This window comes from Cotesia glomerata, linkage group LG2 (genome assembly GCF_020080835.1).
Source record: "Cotesia glomerata isolate CgM1 linkage group LG2, MPM_Cglom_v2.3, whole genome shotgun sequence".
NCBI lineage: Eukaryota > Metazoa > Arthropoda > Insecta > Hymenoptera > Braconidae > Cotesia > Cotesia glomerata.
The window spans coordinates 13,462,259-13,480,439 of record NC_058159.1 but is presented as its reverse complement, the minus strand read 5'-3'; the positions used below and the strand labels follow the sequence as shown (position 1 = coordinate 13,480,439).

General features: G+C 38.8%; 2 protein-coding genes across 2 annotated transcripts in view; one reads left to right on the top strand and one right to left on the bottom strand.

Annotated features, from left to right (window-relative positions):
• The window catches only part of LOC123259244 (pleckstrin homology domain-containing family F member 1 homolog), a 132,049-nt gene extending 114,721 nt beyond the window's left edge, over positions 1-17,328 (bottom strand). Inside the window, exons 1-2 of the mRNA XM_044719585.1 lie at positions 17,176-17,328; positions 16,613-16,677 (exon numbers count right to left, since the gene is read on the bottom strand). Of these exons, the coding sequence (XP_044575520.1) occupies positions 16,613-16,677; positions 17,176-17,191 (81 nt within the window). The 5' untranslated portion in view covers positions 17,192-17,328. The remainder of the gene's footprint in view (positions 1-16,612; positions 16,678-17,175) is intronic.
• The window catches only part of LOC123259243 (tryptophan--tRNA ligase, mitochondrial), a 79,470-nt gene that overhangs the window by 3,682 nt on the left and 57,607 nt on the right, over positions 1-18,181 (top strand). The gene's annotated exons all lie outside the window — the stretch shown is intronic.

The window sequence follows — 18,181 nt, the reverse complement described above, 5'->3', positions numbered from 1 at the left end:
ATACATTAAGCCACACCGTCCATCTTACGGCAAGCATTTTTTACAAATATGGAGTGTCTATACTAAATACGTACCACTTCCAGAAGCGTCGGCGTTAAGTGAAAAATATTTAAATTGCTTTATCAGCGTAAGTATTTCATAAAATGACCACTTTGTGCCGGCGTTTAAAGCCAAAATACATAGTCAGACGCATAGAATAGTTGGGCTTTTCATGTAATACTTATTATACATTTTGGCACGTTGAATAAAGAAAAAAAAATTAATAACATTAAAAAAAAAAAAAAAAAGAAAGAATAAAAGCAAATACAGATTAATTTGTAAAAAAATATAACGAATATTTGGAAAAACGACCGTATACTTCAATTTACTTAAAATAGGTAAATATTATACGGTCGTTTGTTAGGTTGTTTTTCATAACATTCGTTATATTTTTCTACAAATAAATTTTTATTCGCTTTTATTTCTTACATGTTTTAATATTATTAATTTTTAACTTCCCACTAAGAAAATTGAAAATTTTTTAAAATCAGGAAGTTATTGGTTTTACCCCGATTTTCGAAAATCGAGTTTTTATCAGATCTCGACGTTTTGAGGTCCTAGGAAGCTTCCTTGAATGTTTTCGCGATGATGTCCGTATGTCTGTGTGTGTGTGTAAGTATGTAAACCTCTTATAACTTTTGAACGGTTGAACCGATTTCATCGCGGTTGGTGACATTCGAAAGTGCTTTGCCAAACTTAGATTTTCTGTTAATTTGAACCGATTCGGACCGATAAATTTTGAGAAATTTGGAGAAATCTAAAAAAAAGTAGGAAAAAAAATTTTTTCTGAAGTGGTTTTTTTGGGATAACTTTTAAACGGCTCAACCGATCGATTCCAAAAACTAATCAGCTCTCGAACTTGAAAAACCACGTCGATCACCGCCAATCCGGTCAAAATCGGTTGATTCGTTCGAGAGATATCGTGAACGAAAGAAAACCGAAAAAAGTGTTTTTTCAGAGTTACTCCGAAATTTCTAGTTTGACCAATTGCAACTTAGAAATTATTTATAAGGCTTAAAAAACTACGTAGAATACCGCCAACCGCGTAAAAATCGGTTCATTCATTCAAAAGTTATTGCGGTATGAACATTCAAAAAATAGTGTTCTATGAAACTTCTATCAGACTTTTGAGCTCAAAGAGCTCAAAAGCATAGAAAAGGTATCTTTTTGAGCTCGGAGAGCTTAAAACAACACACAGATTGTACTTTTGAGCTCGAAGAGCTGAAAAAAGCGGCCAGGTATTAACAGAATTAGCGGGAAGTTGCAGGAATGGCCTTTAGGGTCAACCGTTTTCCTAATTTTTTTGTTTAGAATTATTTATAGAGCTCAAAAACCCCATCGATTACCGTTAACCGCGTGCAAATCGGTTAATTCATTCAAAAGTTATAGCAGTTTGGGGGCGTCCATAAATTACGTGAGGCATTTTTGAGAATTTTTTAACCCCCCTTCCCCCCTTGATAAGATTTCGTAAGATTTTCCTCAACTCCCTCCCCCCTCTCCTAATCTCACGCGAGATTATTCAAAATTTATGTTTTGGCTGTAAACGGGTTGGATTATTGAGAAAAAAAGTGCCATTCGGCTACACCCGACATGGATAGGTAGATTTCTTGTTTGAATATTGAAAAAAACACGTTATTAAAAGGCCGTAATGTCCTAAAATTCATTTTTTATTATATTTTTGCAAATAACGACATGAGACTGACTACAGCAAATAGATATTTAAAGACATCTACCTAAAAAATAGGATTTTTTACATATAAAAGTCATTTGATGATAAAAGCTAAAATTTAATTTATTATTGATTTTTTTTTTAATTTTCTCAACTACGAAATAAATTGAAAAAAGTATTAAAAGTCGACGAACAATAGTTTAAATTGAAGATAATTAAACATATTATGACAAAATTGTATTAAAATTACGACATGAGACCGGCTACCACCGATAGATTTCTAAAGAAATCTATACCTAAAAAATTAGTGAATCCTATCGATCAATAATCAAATTAAACAATCGAGCGCTACTTTGCTGCTCTGCAGGGTTCAGACGAATACGACAAACACTATTGTGTCAAATTTGGCCATATTTTATTATAGAAATACTTTTTCACGCAATTTTACACTGTTTTCTGCTAGAGAAAAAATTACGTGATATTTGTTAAGATCCCCCCCTTCCCCCTAAGTGAGATTTGGTAAGATTTAGCATGATCCACTCCCCCCCTAGAACACCTCACGTAATTAATGGACGCCCCCTTTGAAAATTAAAAAAAATCGTGTTTTATCGAACTTTGATAAGATTTTTAAGCTCGAAGAGCTCAAAAGCATAGGAAAGCTATCTCTTTGAGCTCGTAAAGCTCAAAAGGACACATAAACTGTATTTTTGAGCTCGAAGAGCTCAAAAACATCATAAATGCAATTTTAAGTGCTTACCCGACTAGAATTTTAGTGAGGCATGCCGAAAAATCAGTTCGGGGCGAAGTTGGCTTTCCGAACTTAGGCTAGCCCAATTCGGATCTTATTTGTTTTAAATTAGGCAAGCCGAACATTGGTATGCCAAAAGAATCCCACATTCGATGTAATCTCGTAATAGTTTGGCACTGCCTAAGTTCGGCATATCATGGATTGCCTAATTGGTACGAAATAACGGTAACCAAAGGTTTACCGAAGTTTGGTTCACCAAGCTCGGGCTCACTTAGGCAAACCTGTGGCAATACCTAAGTTCGGCATGTCATGGATTGCCTAATTAGTATGAAATAACGGTAACCAAAGGCTTACCGAAGTTTGGTTCACCAAACTCGGGCTCATTTCGAAAAATCTGTGGCAATGCCTAAGTTCGGCATTTCATGGGTTGCCAAACTGTTATGAAATAACGGTAACCAAAGGTTTACCGAAACGCTTACCCGACTAGAATTTTAGTGAGGTATGCCGAAAAATCAGTTCGGGGCGAAGTTGGCTTTCCGAATTTAGGCTAGCCCAATTCGGATCTTATTTATTTTAAATTAGGCAAGCCGAACATTGGTATGCCAAAAGAATTCTACATTCGATGTAATCTCGTAATAGTTTGGCACTGCCTAAGTTCGGCATATAATGGATTGCCTAATTAGTACGAAATAACGGTAACTAAAGGTTTACCGAAGTTTGGTTCACCAAGCTCGGGCTCATTTAGGCAAACCTTTGGCAATACCTAAGTTCGGGATATCATGGATTGCCTAATTAGTACGAAATAACGGTAACCAAAGGCTTACCGAAGTTTAGTTCACCAAGCTCGGGCTTACTTAAGCAAACCTGTGGAAATGCCTAAGTTCGGTATATCATGGATTGTCAAACTGTTATGAAATAACAGTAACCAAAGGCTTACCGAAGTTTGGTTCACCAAGTTCGGACTTACTTCGGAAAATCTATGGCAATGCCTAAGTTCGGCATTTCATGGGTTGCCAAACTGTTATGAAATAACGGTAACCAAAGGTTTACCGAAACTTGGCATACCACGATCGAGCTTCTTTAGGCAAAACAGTGGAAATGCCTAAGTTCGGTATGTCATGGATTGTCAAACTGTTATGAAGTAACGGCAACCTGTATTCTGAAGCTTGGTCTATCAAAATGAAACTTGACTAGGTAAGTCTGTGGCAAGTCCTTACTTAGGTATAATATCGGAATTCCTAACTCGACCGTTGTAACGGTAACCGAATGTTTGCCGAAGTGTCGGGCTTATAAGTATCTTGAGGCAAGAGGTCGCTCATCATCGGCGTAGCGTCGCGGTATGGTATAGGGCTCTCGTGCGTCGGGTACAGTGTTCGAGTTTCGCGTTCGACATGTAAAATTTTTAATAATTAATAATTATTAATTATAATTATTCTTAAGGCGAGTGTGAGGTAAATTTAAGTGTTGTGTGTGACTAATGTATCTAACTCGATCATTTCCTCCCCCCTTGACCCATAAAATCGACCAATCAAAAAAAACTTCTTCATAGTAAGAAAAACCCTAAAAAGCGAAAAAATGACCGAAAATATAAAAAAATAATACTAAATAAAAAAAAAATTTTTTTATTTACTTAATATTTAAAAAATTTTGTCCTAAAGTCGATATTTATATTTAAAATTTAAAAAGTAAATTGAAAAAAATAAGCATTCATTATTATTAATTTTTGCTTTATAAAAAAAATAGCTAAAAACAAAAAAAGGATTCAATTTGGATTCTTCCGTGCGAATTTAGTTTCTGAATTGCTGCCTAGTTAGGTAGCCAAATTCGGACCGAATGAGGCTTGGATAGTCACCAGCAAGTGTGGTTTCCAAACCACCGCCTAAGTCGGAAGCCAAGTTAGGCCCAAACTCGCGACTGCGTTACTTTTGGGACGTGGGCCAACTTTGGCTTCCTGGTTCGGCGCGAACTTGGAATTCGGCATGCCTAATTCGAAACGAACCACCGCCGAACTTAAATTTCTGGTCGGGTAGGTACGAAATGAGCGGAAAGTTGCAGGGATGGCTTTTAGGGTCAACCGTTTTCCTAATTTTTTTTTATTCTACAATTGAAATTTTTCACAATTGTTTTTGATCTAAAAATTAAAATTTTTCAAAAAATTAAAAAAAATTTTTCTATTTTAAATTCAATCTAATAAAAAAAAATCTGGAAAACGGTTGACCCTAAAAGCCATCCCTGCAACTTCCCGCCAGTTCTATACCTAAACGCTTTAAATTGCACTTATGACGTTTCTGAGCCCTTCGAGCTCAAAAATACAATTTGTGTGTTATTTTGAGCTCGAAGAGCTCAAAGAAGTAGCTTTTGTATGCTTTTGAGCTCTTCGAGCTGAAAGAAGTAGCTTTTGTATGTTTTTGAGCTCTTCGAGCTCAAAAGGCTGATAAAAGTTTAATAAAACCGTATTTTTTGAATTTTCAAACTGCACGGAGAAAAAAGTGTTGCTATTATCACAATACAGTATAGTGATGATCACGATCCACGTATGAATATACTTTAGATGCGCATATGTCCAATCTAGTGGATCGTGATTATCACGATCCACATGGATTCGGATATCGAATGTCTATATTGCTATGGTTTATAGATGATTATTAGTTGTTTTTGATTAAATGTTAATTATATGTTATTGCAGATTATTTTTTTTTTTAGTTTTTTCGTATATTATTGTTATAAACATAAATACGAATTCCTTGTATAGCTTGATTAGTTTAAAATTTTTGTGTAGTTTATATGACAGTCAAGAATTAGGTTAGGTTTAAAAATGTTTAAATAATGACTGACAGCAGTTGGAATTTATTTTATGACTTTTTTTTTTGATTTTTAAAAATATTAGCCTAGAAATTTGTATTATTGATATATTCATCAAAAATACGCAATTATTTTTATCATAAGAAAAATATTTTTTAATGGAATTTTTACTTCTTTATTACTCCATGTACTTTATAAAAAAAATAACATATTTTTGCGTAAAGTAGTATGGGATCAAATTATTTATGCTAAAAAAACCTTTTATGAAAACACAAATGTTATTTATTTAATATAATATATAATGTTCATTGTTTTTCTTTATCAACGCAGTAGAATTATATACAATAACCACGGACACAGCACTAACACAGTTCATAGGAAGATTTATTTCTTTACTAGACCTTCAAAAAACGACACGAGTTCTTCAAGATTCCACTCGAGTAATTTATCAACCCAATTGTCCATATCGCTGTTAATATAAATTGGTGCAAGTATCGCTATTTCATCACCAAAATTGTAAATAAATAAACTCGTAAGTTTCAGACTTGGTTATGTGTGGTGGCGCTGAACGCGTCGTGGTTAGTGATAATCACGATCCGTTTCGCTGTAGTAAGAAAACGTTTTGAGATATTCACTATACAGTTGAGCGCGGTATTCAGTATTCACTGTTTCGAGCATAACTGTATTCGTATGGTGAATATGACAATACTGTTTTGAGCTAATCACGATACTTCGTTCACGATCCACTGGATCACTATAATAGCAATACTTTTTTCTCCGTGTGCAATAATTTCTAAATGAATGAATCAATTTTCAGGCGGTTAGCTGTATTCAACGCACTTTTTCAGAATCTATGATATACTTTTGAACACAAACTGATCGAACCGAAAATCTTAGAGAAATTTGAAAAATTCACTTTTTCCGAATTTTTTCGACAACGATAACTCACGAACCAATGAACCAATTTTCACGTTCTTGGTGGCAATCAACGTGATTTTTTTAGCTCTAATAATTATTCTATTTTGTCAAAAATGATCCAAAAAGAAATCTCGAAGATATGTGAAAAAAACACTTTTTTCGAAATTTTTCGTTTTTGATAACTCTCGAACGAATCAACCGATTTTGATCGGACTGGTGGCAATCGGCGTGGTTTTTAAAGCTTAAGAGCTGATTAGTTTTTGAAATTGATCGGTAAAGCCGTTTAAAAGTAATTCCAAGAAAACGATTTTTTGAAAATTTAATTTTTAAGATTTCTCAAAATCTAGCGAACCGAATCGATTCAAATTTTCACGAAATTTAATGGCAATGATACTCTTTGGATCGCCACCTATTTCGATCCGATCGGCCGAGCTGATCAAAAGTTTTAAGAGGTTTACATACATACACACCCTCACACACACATACATACATACAGCCGCACGGACACCATCGTGGGAATAGTCAGGGAAGCTTCCAAGGACCTCAAAACGTCGAGATCTGATGAAAACTCGATTTTCGAAAAACGGGGTAGAAACAATAACTTCCCGATTTTTGTAAGTTTTCAATTTTCTTAGCGGGAAGTTAAAAATTAGGATGACAGTTGACCCTAAAGACCAAGTAGAAAAAAAAATATTCTTCAAAAATATTAATTTGTAGATATTTTGCTAAAACTTTTTTTAACCCAAAATTTGGCATTTTTCATCATTTGTTTTTAGTTAAAAAATTGACATGTTTCATAATTTTTCTTATCTCAAAAATTAACATTTTTGAAAAAAAAAAATTTTCTATTTTAGATTTATTCTAGAAAAAAAATTAGGACGACGATTGACCTTAAAGGCCATCCCTTCAACTTCCCGCTCATTTTGTACTAAAGCGCTCAAAATTACACATTACGTTTTTGAGCACTTCGAGCTCAAAAATATGATTATTGTGTCATTTTGAGCTCTCTGAGCTCAAAAATCTAGTAGCAGTTTAATAAAATACAATTTTTGCAATTTTCAAACCGCAATAACTTTTGAATGAGTGAACCGAGTTTTACGTGGTTGGCAGCATTCGACGCAGTTTTTGAAGCTTCATAACAAATTCTTGTATGTATTGAAATGAGTATGAATTGATCGAACTAGAAATTTCGGAGTGATTCCGAAAAAACACTTTTTTCGGTTTTCTTTCGACAACGATAACTCATGAACGAAGAATATATGGCGAAGCTTTCGCCTACCTCCGAAGAGGCCGTTTCCTGGGCTCAAAAGAGCTATACACGCACGTATATTTGTCCTACTCCCACCATAACGAGAACACAGCCCAGTTCGCGGACAAGGAAAAACCGCCGTTCTCTTGTGTTTATACACATTCATTGAACAGCTGCAAGAGTTGCGTATAATTGTAAGTGTGTGCAACTCTCATCGACTCCTCTGGCAACTCATTCCCTGTAGGCACATCGAGATGTACCCACAGGATATGAGCAGTATCCAGCGGGGACCACGCGGAGGCGGAGTCGATTGAAGACCATGTTGTTTGTGTGATGTGTTGTGTGTAAAGTATGACTTTACATGTAAGTGTTTGCGTGTGTAGGGTGCCCGGGCACATGTGTTATTTGTGGTCATTTTCCCTAGCTTATTCTACGTCAGTCATCCAAAGCTTTATACTGTCCTCACAATTGTGTGGAGCATATCGCTTGTGCGTAGGCGCTCCGACTCTACCTAGGTGGATGTCTGTTGAGTCTCGTCCCTAGTCGCGTTTTCATTAGCTAGCTGGGTTTGGAGTTTGCAACACATTACTACTTTACTGAAACCTTTTAAAAGCTTGAAGTTACTTTGGGATGTGGCAATCGCACGCGCAACGCTTGCCCACTCCGCGTTCCCACCCCATATGTCCTTGAGCACCTCACGTTGAGGCTCGTACTCATGGCATTCAAGCATTAAGTGCTCCACGTTGTCGACCCTTTCTCCTAACCCATTCTCCCTACACTCGTCGCAGAATCTACTATCCGTATGTTCGTACTTGTATTGGTATTCTCTAAAGCAACCGTGGCCGGTTAGGATTTGGGTCAGCCAGAAGTTAGGGCTGATCCATTTGTTTGTTAGACGCTCTGCTACGTCTGGAAAAACGTAAAAACGCTGAAGTGCTCGAAGATGTCTCCAGTCCTCCCTATCGCAACGGTCACTTCAAGCTGCCGCCGCATATGTGACGACAGGCATAAAGAAACCCTTGTATATGGTGGACATAGCTGGGTATCGCAATCCCCATTTTGCCCGCGCAATACGTCGCATGCGCCCGAATACCCTACTTAGTTTCGCGCGCCTTGTTTTAATGTGATTTTTCACTTTGAGGCCCTCGTCGAAGTGTACCCCTAAGTATCTAACGCTCGATTTGAATTTGACTTTGGAGTCTCCTATCATTATTTTTGACGGTTTGTTATCGTATTTGGGCTTTCTCTGTCGTCCTTTTGCTTCATAGGGGTACGGGCTCTTTTTGTCCTTACGTGGACCGCGATGTACAAATTCGTTCTTGAGGAAGATGGCTTCAGTCTTCGACTTCGACAGCTCGAGCTTTGCGGAACAGCACCATTCCAGTATCTTATCTACTACTATTTGACTATTGTGCTCTATTTCTTTTCTCGAAGAGCCTTCTACTAAGACGAGCAAATCGTCAGCAAACGCAACAAATTTATTCCCGTGTTCTGTCAGTTCGAGTCTCTTAAGGAGATCATCGAACATGATGTTCCAAAATAATGGTCCTAGCACTGATCCTTGCGGGCACCCTCGCGTTGGCGTTTTTGACTCGCTACCAAAACCCCATGACAGCGCGACTGATCTGTCCTCAAAGTAATTCCGAATTACCGCGTAAATGTTGCTAGGGCAGCCTCTGGCCTTGAGGCCCTCGAGTACTAATAACTCATGAACGAATCAACCGATTTTGACCGAGCTAGCGGTGATCGACGTTGTTTTTTTATGTTAAGAGCTGATTAGTTTTTGGAATTAATCGGTAGAGCCGTTTAAAAGTTATTCCAAAAAAACCACATTGAAAAAAATTTTTTTTGAAATTTCTCAAAATCTACCGATCCGAATCGGTCCAAAGTGTATTCAAAATCTAAGTTTGGTCAAGCCCTTTCGAATGGCGCCAACCGCGATGAAATCGGTCGAGCCGTTCAAAAGTTATAAAAGGGTTACATACATACACACATACACACACACGCACGCACGCACACACACACACACACGCGCGCGTGTCGGGCTTGCTGGGTCCCGCATCAGGCGCCTCCCCAGGTAGCGGATAGGGGAATGCCCAGCATATCTGCACGTCAGATGCGTCGGATACCGAGGAAATAGAATACTCGGGGTGGACCAAAACCTAGCAAAAGATGATATGAAAATGACAGATGAATTTCAAACATCGTCTACGGTGCAGAGGGGGGATACCTCAGTGCCGGCGAGGGAAGGCTTGCAAACGGGCCTAAACTCGTCGTTATCAAGCGACCGTTTGAACAGCGGAGTAGACCCCATGGCTCTGCTGTCTAGCAATACTAGCAAGGTTACAGGGAGTACGAAATCAGTCCAGATGACAGAGAACGAACAGCTGAGCAACATACCTCCAAAAAGTGGAGGACCTTTTGCTCCTGTCACTAATCAAACCTACCGAGGAAGAATCAACTCTGTACCGACCGTTACAGGCCAACAGTCACCAATGGAGAGGCTCGGTAGCAAGATCGAAGAGTTAGCTGACTTCATAAAAGACAAGAAGAATCTCCATCATGAGATCAGAAAATTGGTTACGTCTATTAGTATGGCATATAGGCTGGCCAACAAATCACCAACGACGTCGGCGTCAACGACTCAAACATCTCCGAGTCTGAGCAAAAAATCACAGCCACCTCTGGTCACTTCTAAGAAATTATCACAGGAAGGAGAGGGCAACAACAAGAAGAGGCCGCTGTCCACGCCCAGTCCTTCCGCAGAAATTGACAAGCCAGCACAGAAAAAGACAGCCCGGGATGATACCTGGACCAAAGTGACTCGGCAAAACAAGAAAAAGAAAGAACAGGAGCCAGCGGCTCAATCTGCTACAGCCCAAAACCAGCCAAACAACGGTGGCTCCAAGAAACCGAGGAGGAAGAAGACAAAAACTAAAGCTGTTCTTGTCCAACCAGCTGAAGGGCGAACATACGCCGATCTCCTCAAGAAAATCAAGGTCAAAGTAAGCCCTGTCGAGACGGGCGTAGACATAAAGTCTATTAAAAAGACGAACCACGGAGGCGTTCTCCTTGAAATGGCTCGAAAGACCGAAGACAGCAAGGCTTTCACCGATGCAGTAAAGTCAGCCACTGCAAACATCGGCACGGTCAAGACGCTAACACTGACAACAACGATTGAGATCCTCGACTTGGATGAAATCCCTACCGAGAGCGAAGTCCGTGAAGCACTCAAACGTGAATTCACTGACAGCCTGGAGGTCAAACGGATAAATTTGACAAAACCCACACCACGAGGCAATCGGGCAGCCTTCTGCGAAGTAGACGAGGCCAGTGCGATTAAGGCCTTTGACAAGTTCCGTATAATGATCGGTTGGATGAACTGTCGTATACGCCCAGTTGCAAAAGCAACACGCTGTTTTAAATGTCTTGGTTTTGAACACCAAACACGTCAATGTGCGGGACCAGACAGAAGCAAATGCTGCTACAAATGTGGCGGAGAGAACCACAAGGCCGTAAACTGCACGGAGAAGCCAAAATGCTTCCTTTGTGCTCCGGACAAAAATGCCCAGGATGGTCTATGTCATATTTCTGGCACTGGAGTTTGCAAGGCGTTCCGCACAGCACTTGTAGAAGCCACGAGAGGGCAGAAATGACACGCATACTACAAGGCAATCTGAATAGGTGCACCTTGGCGCAAAACCTGCTGCGCCAGCGTGTCTGAAGATAAAATCGACGTCTACTTTATCTGCGAGCAATATCTAAACATCGAAGGTAAAAAACATGGTTCACAGACGAAACTGGCATGGCAGCAATTTGGATTGTGAACACAAAGAACGTTACCGTCAACAACAGCGGAAGTGGAGCAGGTTTTGTCTGGATTCAAACCCCCACAACCTACTTCATGAGCGTCTATCTCTCACCTAACGAAGGGATTAGTGTGTTCCGATAGAAACTGGCAAATATAGAAAATGCGGCCACTAAATTCGACGGCGAAGTCATCGTAGCCGGAGACTTCAACGCTAAATCGGCTGAGTAGGGCGCTGCTTTCTCCGACACCAGAGGTAACGAGGTCGCTGACGTCGCGGCTAGACTCGACCTCAGTGCTGAATAGTGCTGGACACCGGGAGCACCACGACCTTTAGAAGACCAGGGTACCAAGAATCCATCCTCGACATCTTGTTGGCGACTCCAAGGACTGCCAACATGATCGAAGACTGGACTGTATCCGAAGAATACAGCGGCAGTGATCACCAGTTCGTGACATTCAACGTTGGATTCGCATCTGCTTCGGTTTCACAACGCGACCTTGCTAAGCGGAAGTGGAATCCCAAGAGGCTTGATCCAGAGGCATTGCAAGCTTCACTTGCACGAAGCTGGTCTATCCTTCAGAACAACCCGACTCCGGATACCTGCAGCAAGACGGAAAAGGCAGTGCTAAATACGATGAAGGAAATTGCTGCCGCATGTGACGCCTCTATGCCGCGGCTGAAAAATCAGAGTTTCCTAGGCCGGCGTTCTGGTGGTCAACAGACATAGCAGAACTCCGAAAAAAATGCCACAGACTACGTTGGCTAGCAACGAGTGCTGCGAAATGCTTCCCTAATCAAGATCTACATTTAAGCGAGTATAAGCAGGCCAAAAAGAACCTAAACCGGGCAATCAAAGCAAGCAAAGCGAAATTGTGGCAAGAGATCTGTAACGACCTTGATAAAGATATCTGGGGTAAAGCCTACCAAATTGTCACCAAACGACTTGGAAAGGCTCCACCAGAGGCGCCGAAATCTCCAGCCTTAATGGACAGCATTGTAGCGAAGCTTTTACCCAAACACCCAACGCGGGAGAAGAAACACTACACTAAAAACAGCGAAGTAACACCCTTCACAACTAAGGAACTACAAGACGCGGCCAAGTCACTCAAAACAGGAAAAGCACCCGGCCCTGATGACATCCCAGCATCGGTGATCAAGACTGTAGCCCTGGAATACCCAGACGTACTCCTGAACACCTACAACGCATGCTTGGCAACTGGCACGTTTCCCGCGGTCTGGAAGCGGCAGAGATTGGTTCTGCTAGATAAAGGCAAAGGTGGCCCTGTAACACCCTCGTCGTTCAGACCACTTTGCATGCTGGACATTGCTGGGAAATTGCTCAAAAGCTTATACAGCGAAGACTACGAAACGACATCGATCGTGCTGGAGGCTTTGCTGCAAACCAACATGGCTTCCGGAAAGGACGTGCAACAGTCGGCGCGATCCAGACAGTCGTAGGCACAGCGAGAGAAGCATGGACTGATAGCCTCAAAGCTCGTAAAGTATGCATTCTCCTTACGCTAGATGTCGAAAACGCATTTAACAGCGCGAATTGGGGAGATATCCTAGACGCTCTGAAACATAAATTTGACGCAAAGCCAGAGAATTTGGCACTAATCGACAACTACCTTGAAGAAAGAAAGCTAATAGCGGAAACTACAGAAGGAACACAAGAATACGCCTTAACGGCTGGCGTGCCGCAAGGCTCGATAATGGGGCCCGATTTATGGAACGCCGACTATGACGAGCTTCTTAAGATTCTGTTACCAAAGCAAGTAGAGCTAACGGGCTTGCAGACGACGTCGCGGCCACGATAATAGTAGACAGCGTAGAGGAGGCCGAACTACTAGTTCGGGAAACCATTGATGCCGTCGAGACTTGGCTCGATAAACACCACCTGAAACTCGCCAAGCACAAAACCGAGATGGTCGTTCTGACTCGTCAAAAATGGTTCCCAAAACCATTCGCTGTGGACATGGGAGGAACAACACTAACGTCAACAAGGGCCCTGCGCTATCTGGGGGTAATGATAGACGAAAAACTATCTTTTCGCGAACACCTCGATAATGCATGCCAGAAAGCCAGCAAGACGGTGTCTAGCCTAGCAAGAATTATGACCAACACCATGGGACCAAGAACAAAAAAGAGAAGAGTTCTTCTAGAAGCAGTCTACTCGGTACTTCTTTATGGAGCTGAGATATGGGCAGACATATTAAAGCAGAAGACCTACCGGCGAAAGATAGCAGCAGTACAGCGGCGAGGCGCTCTCAGGGTTACCTGCGCCTACCGCACAGTTTCCGAAGCGGCTGTATTGGTCATTGCGGAAGCCACGCCCATCGACCTATTAGCGTTCGAGAGAGTTAAACTCTATGACGCTAAAGATAGTGACGAAAACATGAAGGACGCAAGAACGAGGATAAAGGCGGAAACGCAGCAAGAGTGGCAGGACCGATGGACATCGGGAGAGACGGGCAGATGGACAGCGCGCCTGATCCCAAACATCAACGTCTGGCTTTCTCGAAAGCACGGGGACACGGACTTCTTCCTGACCCAGCTATTGACGGGACATGAGCAGTTCAATGCCTATCTTTTCAAGATGGGTTTGCACAGCACATCAACGTGCAAATACTGCCCAGACAAAATTGACAACGCCGAGCACACGTTTTTCGAGTATGATCGGTGGAAGGACGACAGAATCAGCACCGAAGAAACAATAGACACAACGCTCTCCCCTGAGAGCTTGGTAACCTGCATGATCACAAAAGAAGAAAACTGGTCAGCTGTCGCAGCCTACGCGCAGCGCCTTTTAAACGAAAAAATCGCAGAAAGGAATTAGAAACCAGTAGTAACAAGAAGTAGGTGTCGTGAGACACAACATGGACTGGATCGAAGTAATGGTAACGCGGTCCCGATCCAGTCTTCCCTGTAACATCTATGGGGAAAGGAGAGAGGAGGATGTTTAATCGGTATTGTTGCAAAATAATATTGACTTCTGAGTCGGACATACCCAGGCACCAACACCTAGTCCTGGCACCAACACCAAGTCCTGGCATACGTAAATGTATTTTACCTCTATAAAAAAAAAACACACACACACACACACACACACGGACACGGACACGGACACGTACATACAGACATCATCGCGAAAACATTCAGAAAAGCTTCCTAGGACCTCAAAACGTCGAGATCTGATGAGAACTCGATTTTCGAAAAACGGGGTAAAACCAATAACTTCCCAATTTTTGAAAATCTTCGATTTTTTTAGCGGGAAGTTAAAAAAATATCTATTAAGTAAAAAATAATCTAATCATGTTGATTCACACCCCGTGAAAATAAACAATTACCGAATCTTACAATTGAAAATAGAAGTATAAGATAAATAATTGAGTATAGGAAACTAATTTTCAATTTTGAATGTCTGTAGATATAATTTTTATTATTCATTTAATTTCTTCGTAAAGTTCCTTTTCAGATTCCACTTCCCTGTTGAAAATCTCCAATAAGATTCCATCAAAAACGACAAAAGCCACTTAGAAACCAATAAAATTTATGGGTTTCTAAGTGGCTTTTGTCGCTTTTGATGGGATTCTATTGGAAATTTTAAACAGGGTTAGAACTTAGTCATTTGAAGACGCGTCATTTAAAAAGTTTTTGAGACTACTGAGATTCAACTTTTCTCAGTCGGCCGTGTAGCGATGCGGGTAGCGCGTAAGTCTGGCGAGCGATAGGTTCCGAGTTCGGTTCTCGGTTAGGGCAAAGCGATTTTTATTTATTTCTTTACTTACGAAGCGTATAAGGTTAATTTAGCATAAGTAAAATCCTCTCCTCCTACCTCCTTACTCCTTACCTATACAAACTGAACAGTAAATAATCCCTGTTCGTAAAAAAATACTCTCTCAAACTGGGGGAATCATTCATTTGTGTGTTTTTGTTAAAAAATTAATTTATATATTTTTTTTTTCATAAACGATTTTTATAGTAGTAATTGTAATAATTGTTAATCATAAATTTTTATGTTAATAACAATTATTTTTAATTACTACTACTTATTTTTTATAACAATAATAATTATTATTCATAATAAAAAAATTACGGTTAAAACAGAACTCGAATTTCGACTCGGGACCTACAATGGAACCATTGCAAATTCACAATGGAACCATTGCAAATTCACAATGGAACCATTGTGGAGCCACAGTAGGAACACCGCTAAACCACCATCGAACCACAGTCAAACCACAATAGATTCACAAGAAAGCCTTTGCTTAACCACGGTGGAACCACGATGGCAAAACGTCACAAAATCCACAGTGGATCCACTGTTGTTCCACAGTACATGTAGCTCCATTCCGTGTAGCTCCTATGTGGACCCTTCATGTACCCACCATGGATCCTAAGTGATTTCAAGACCGCGAGGGTTACAAATTTTTATAAAATCTTATATAATTTCATAAATTCCTATAAAATTAGATGAAATTTTTAACAGTGTCATTAACTTTCGACACTCATATTATGTAATTGCATACAATTCTTTACGAATTTCATTAAAATTCATAAAACTGAATAAAGTTTCCAACCAGTTATTAAATTTTATGGTTTTATCAGGCAATTTTCTTCAGAAAACGTTATAAAAATTTTTTTCCCAGCCAAATATAATTAATATTAAAATCAATATTTTTACGCATATTTAGCTAACTCGAAAATTAAAAATACCCTTTATAGTGCCTCAATTATCGACTGTGTACGCTAGGTATTCAGTTCGGTTCTTCTTACCATGACTTTGCACCGAGTGAATACGAACATGATCGTAAAAATTGTCAGAGTAGCTTATAATTATGAGACATCAAAACGAGGAGATCTAATAAGAACTCGGTTTTTGAAAATCGGGGCGAAACCAATCATTTCTTAATTTTTTGTTAATCATTGATTTTTATAGCGAGGAGTTGAAAAACAATATTTTTTGAATATTCATCTGTCTTTCGGTTGAATAAAAAATTCGAAAAATTGGGCAAAACGATTTAAGTGGGGTAGAAAAAGATAACAAAGTTTTAGTTAAATCGACTAGTATTGCTAGTAACATATTCCCATAAATGAGAATTTTAAAATACTTTTGCTCCAAATTAAAAATGCATAGCAGTTATATTTTTCAGTTTCAAAAAACCAATAAGTAGAAAAACCTATAGTTTTAAGTTGTTAAAATAGACTAATTTACTGAAAGGAATCTCCTTCTGATACTTTAAGCTAAAAAATAAGAGGAAGTTTTAACCATAGCCTGTGGAGTTAACCCTTCGTTTCATTTGTCAAATAATTTTTATAGTAAATTATACATTTGCAACCTTTTATATACTAACTAGCAATTATTTATTCCTTACCTGACCAGAACTACCGAAGCAACTTTCAACCATTGTAATGCGACGAGCATTAGCTTCACTGTTTACTAAAATCAAAATTTATAAGGCTAAGTAAAAATAAAATTTCAACTTAATATAAAGAATAGAGGTCTTTGACTTTTCCTATAATTTCTAAGTATTTAGTTTACAATATGATGCAAAATTGAGTATGATTGTGATAGTAATTACATTGTTTACTATCTTTGCATGTAACGTTAAAATTATGCGTCAGTTTCTATCTTTCAAAACTAAAGCTTGGAACTAATAATTGAAGAAACTTGCTTTATTTTTGTTTTGTATTATAATATCACTGAATTTTTTGTTATTATGCCAACTCTTAAACAATGATGTTTATCATAGTATGATTAATAGACATAAAAATCGTATCAATTAATCATGAAATAAAAATTGTTCTCCAAATATCAGAGTAAAATGTTGGGAATTTTTAATACAATACTAATTAATATAAACATGGATATTTAAAAAAAATAAATTAATAACACAACTACAACAAAATAAATACGAATAAAAAGTGTTAAACTAACCAAGTCGATCAACCATGGTAAAAAATTGACATACAATCACTATCCCGTACTATCTGTAAATGTACCATTGCTCAAACTATGTATAAAAGAGAATGAGGAAAGATTTCTGTATGACAAAAAAAATCCACTTGGTGAGTTTTGTGAAGGTGGCGCTGATATAATGTAAATATGTTAAGTATGTAGAAAACTAATTTGCAAGTGCATACACTGTGTTGTGTTTGTTGGTGTATCTGTAGAGCTGACCGCAACGCTCTCTATAGATAAAATTGGGAAACTTGATAATATATTAACAATATTAATAGAAAATCGGCGCGAGCAGGAAAATCGAAAAGGTGATGAAATAATTTATATAATCTATATAATCTATAAAAGTAGGAAATATCTAGGGAAAATGATGTAAAATTTGTTAAAAAAAAGGTTGGGAAACTCATTGAGATGTTCGAAAACTCCAGACATCTGATAATAAATAATAAGCTAAGATAAAATTTTATTGCACATTGCAATGGTCATTTAGAATAAGATATCGAACGTTTTGGAATACTCTAAGGGCCAGTTTTTCAATCCAGAATAAAATTTTATCCAATGATAAAATATATCTATATATTTCATATACATAAATATACTGGCAATAATAATTTTATTCTGTATATAATTTTATCTTGGATTGAAAAACTGGCCCTAAAAAATACTGGGAAAAATTCAGTGATCTTCGTTTATTGATATTTATAGACATAATCTCTTAAGTACCCTGTTGAAAAGCTCCAATAAGATCCCATCAAAAGCGACAAAAGCCACTTAGAAACCAATAAAATTTATGGGTTTCTAAGTGGCTTTTGTCGCTTTTGATGGGATCCTATTGGAAATTTTAAACAGGGTAGCTTATTTTACAAAACGTTCACGAAAAAAAAAGGGGGGTTACTCGAGTACCCAAGACTTCTAGTCTTATGACCTTCATAAAAACCAGACGCCCATGCGAGTTGCATATAACCTTGGTCATCGTGACGTC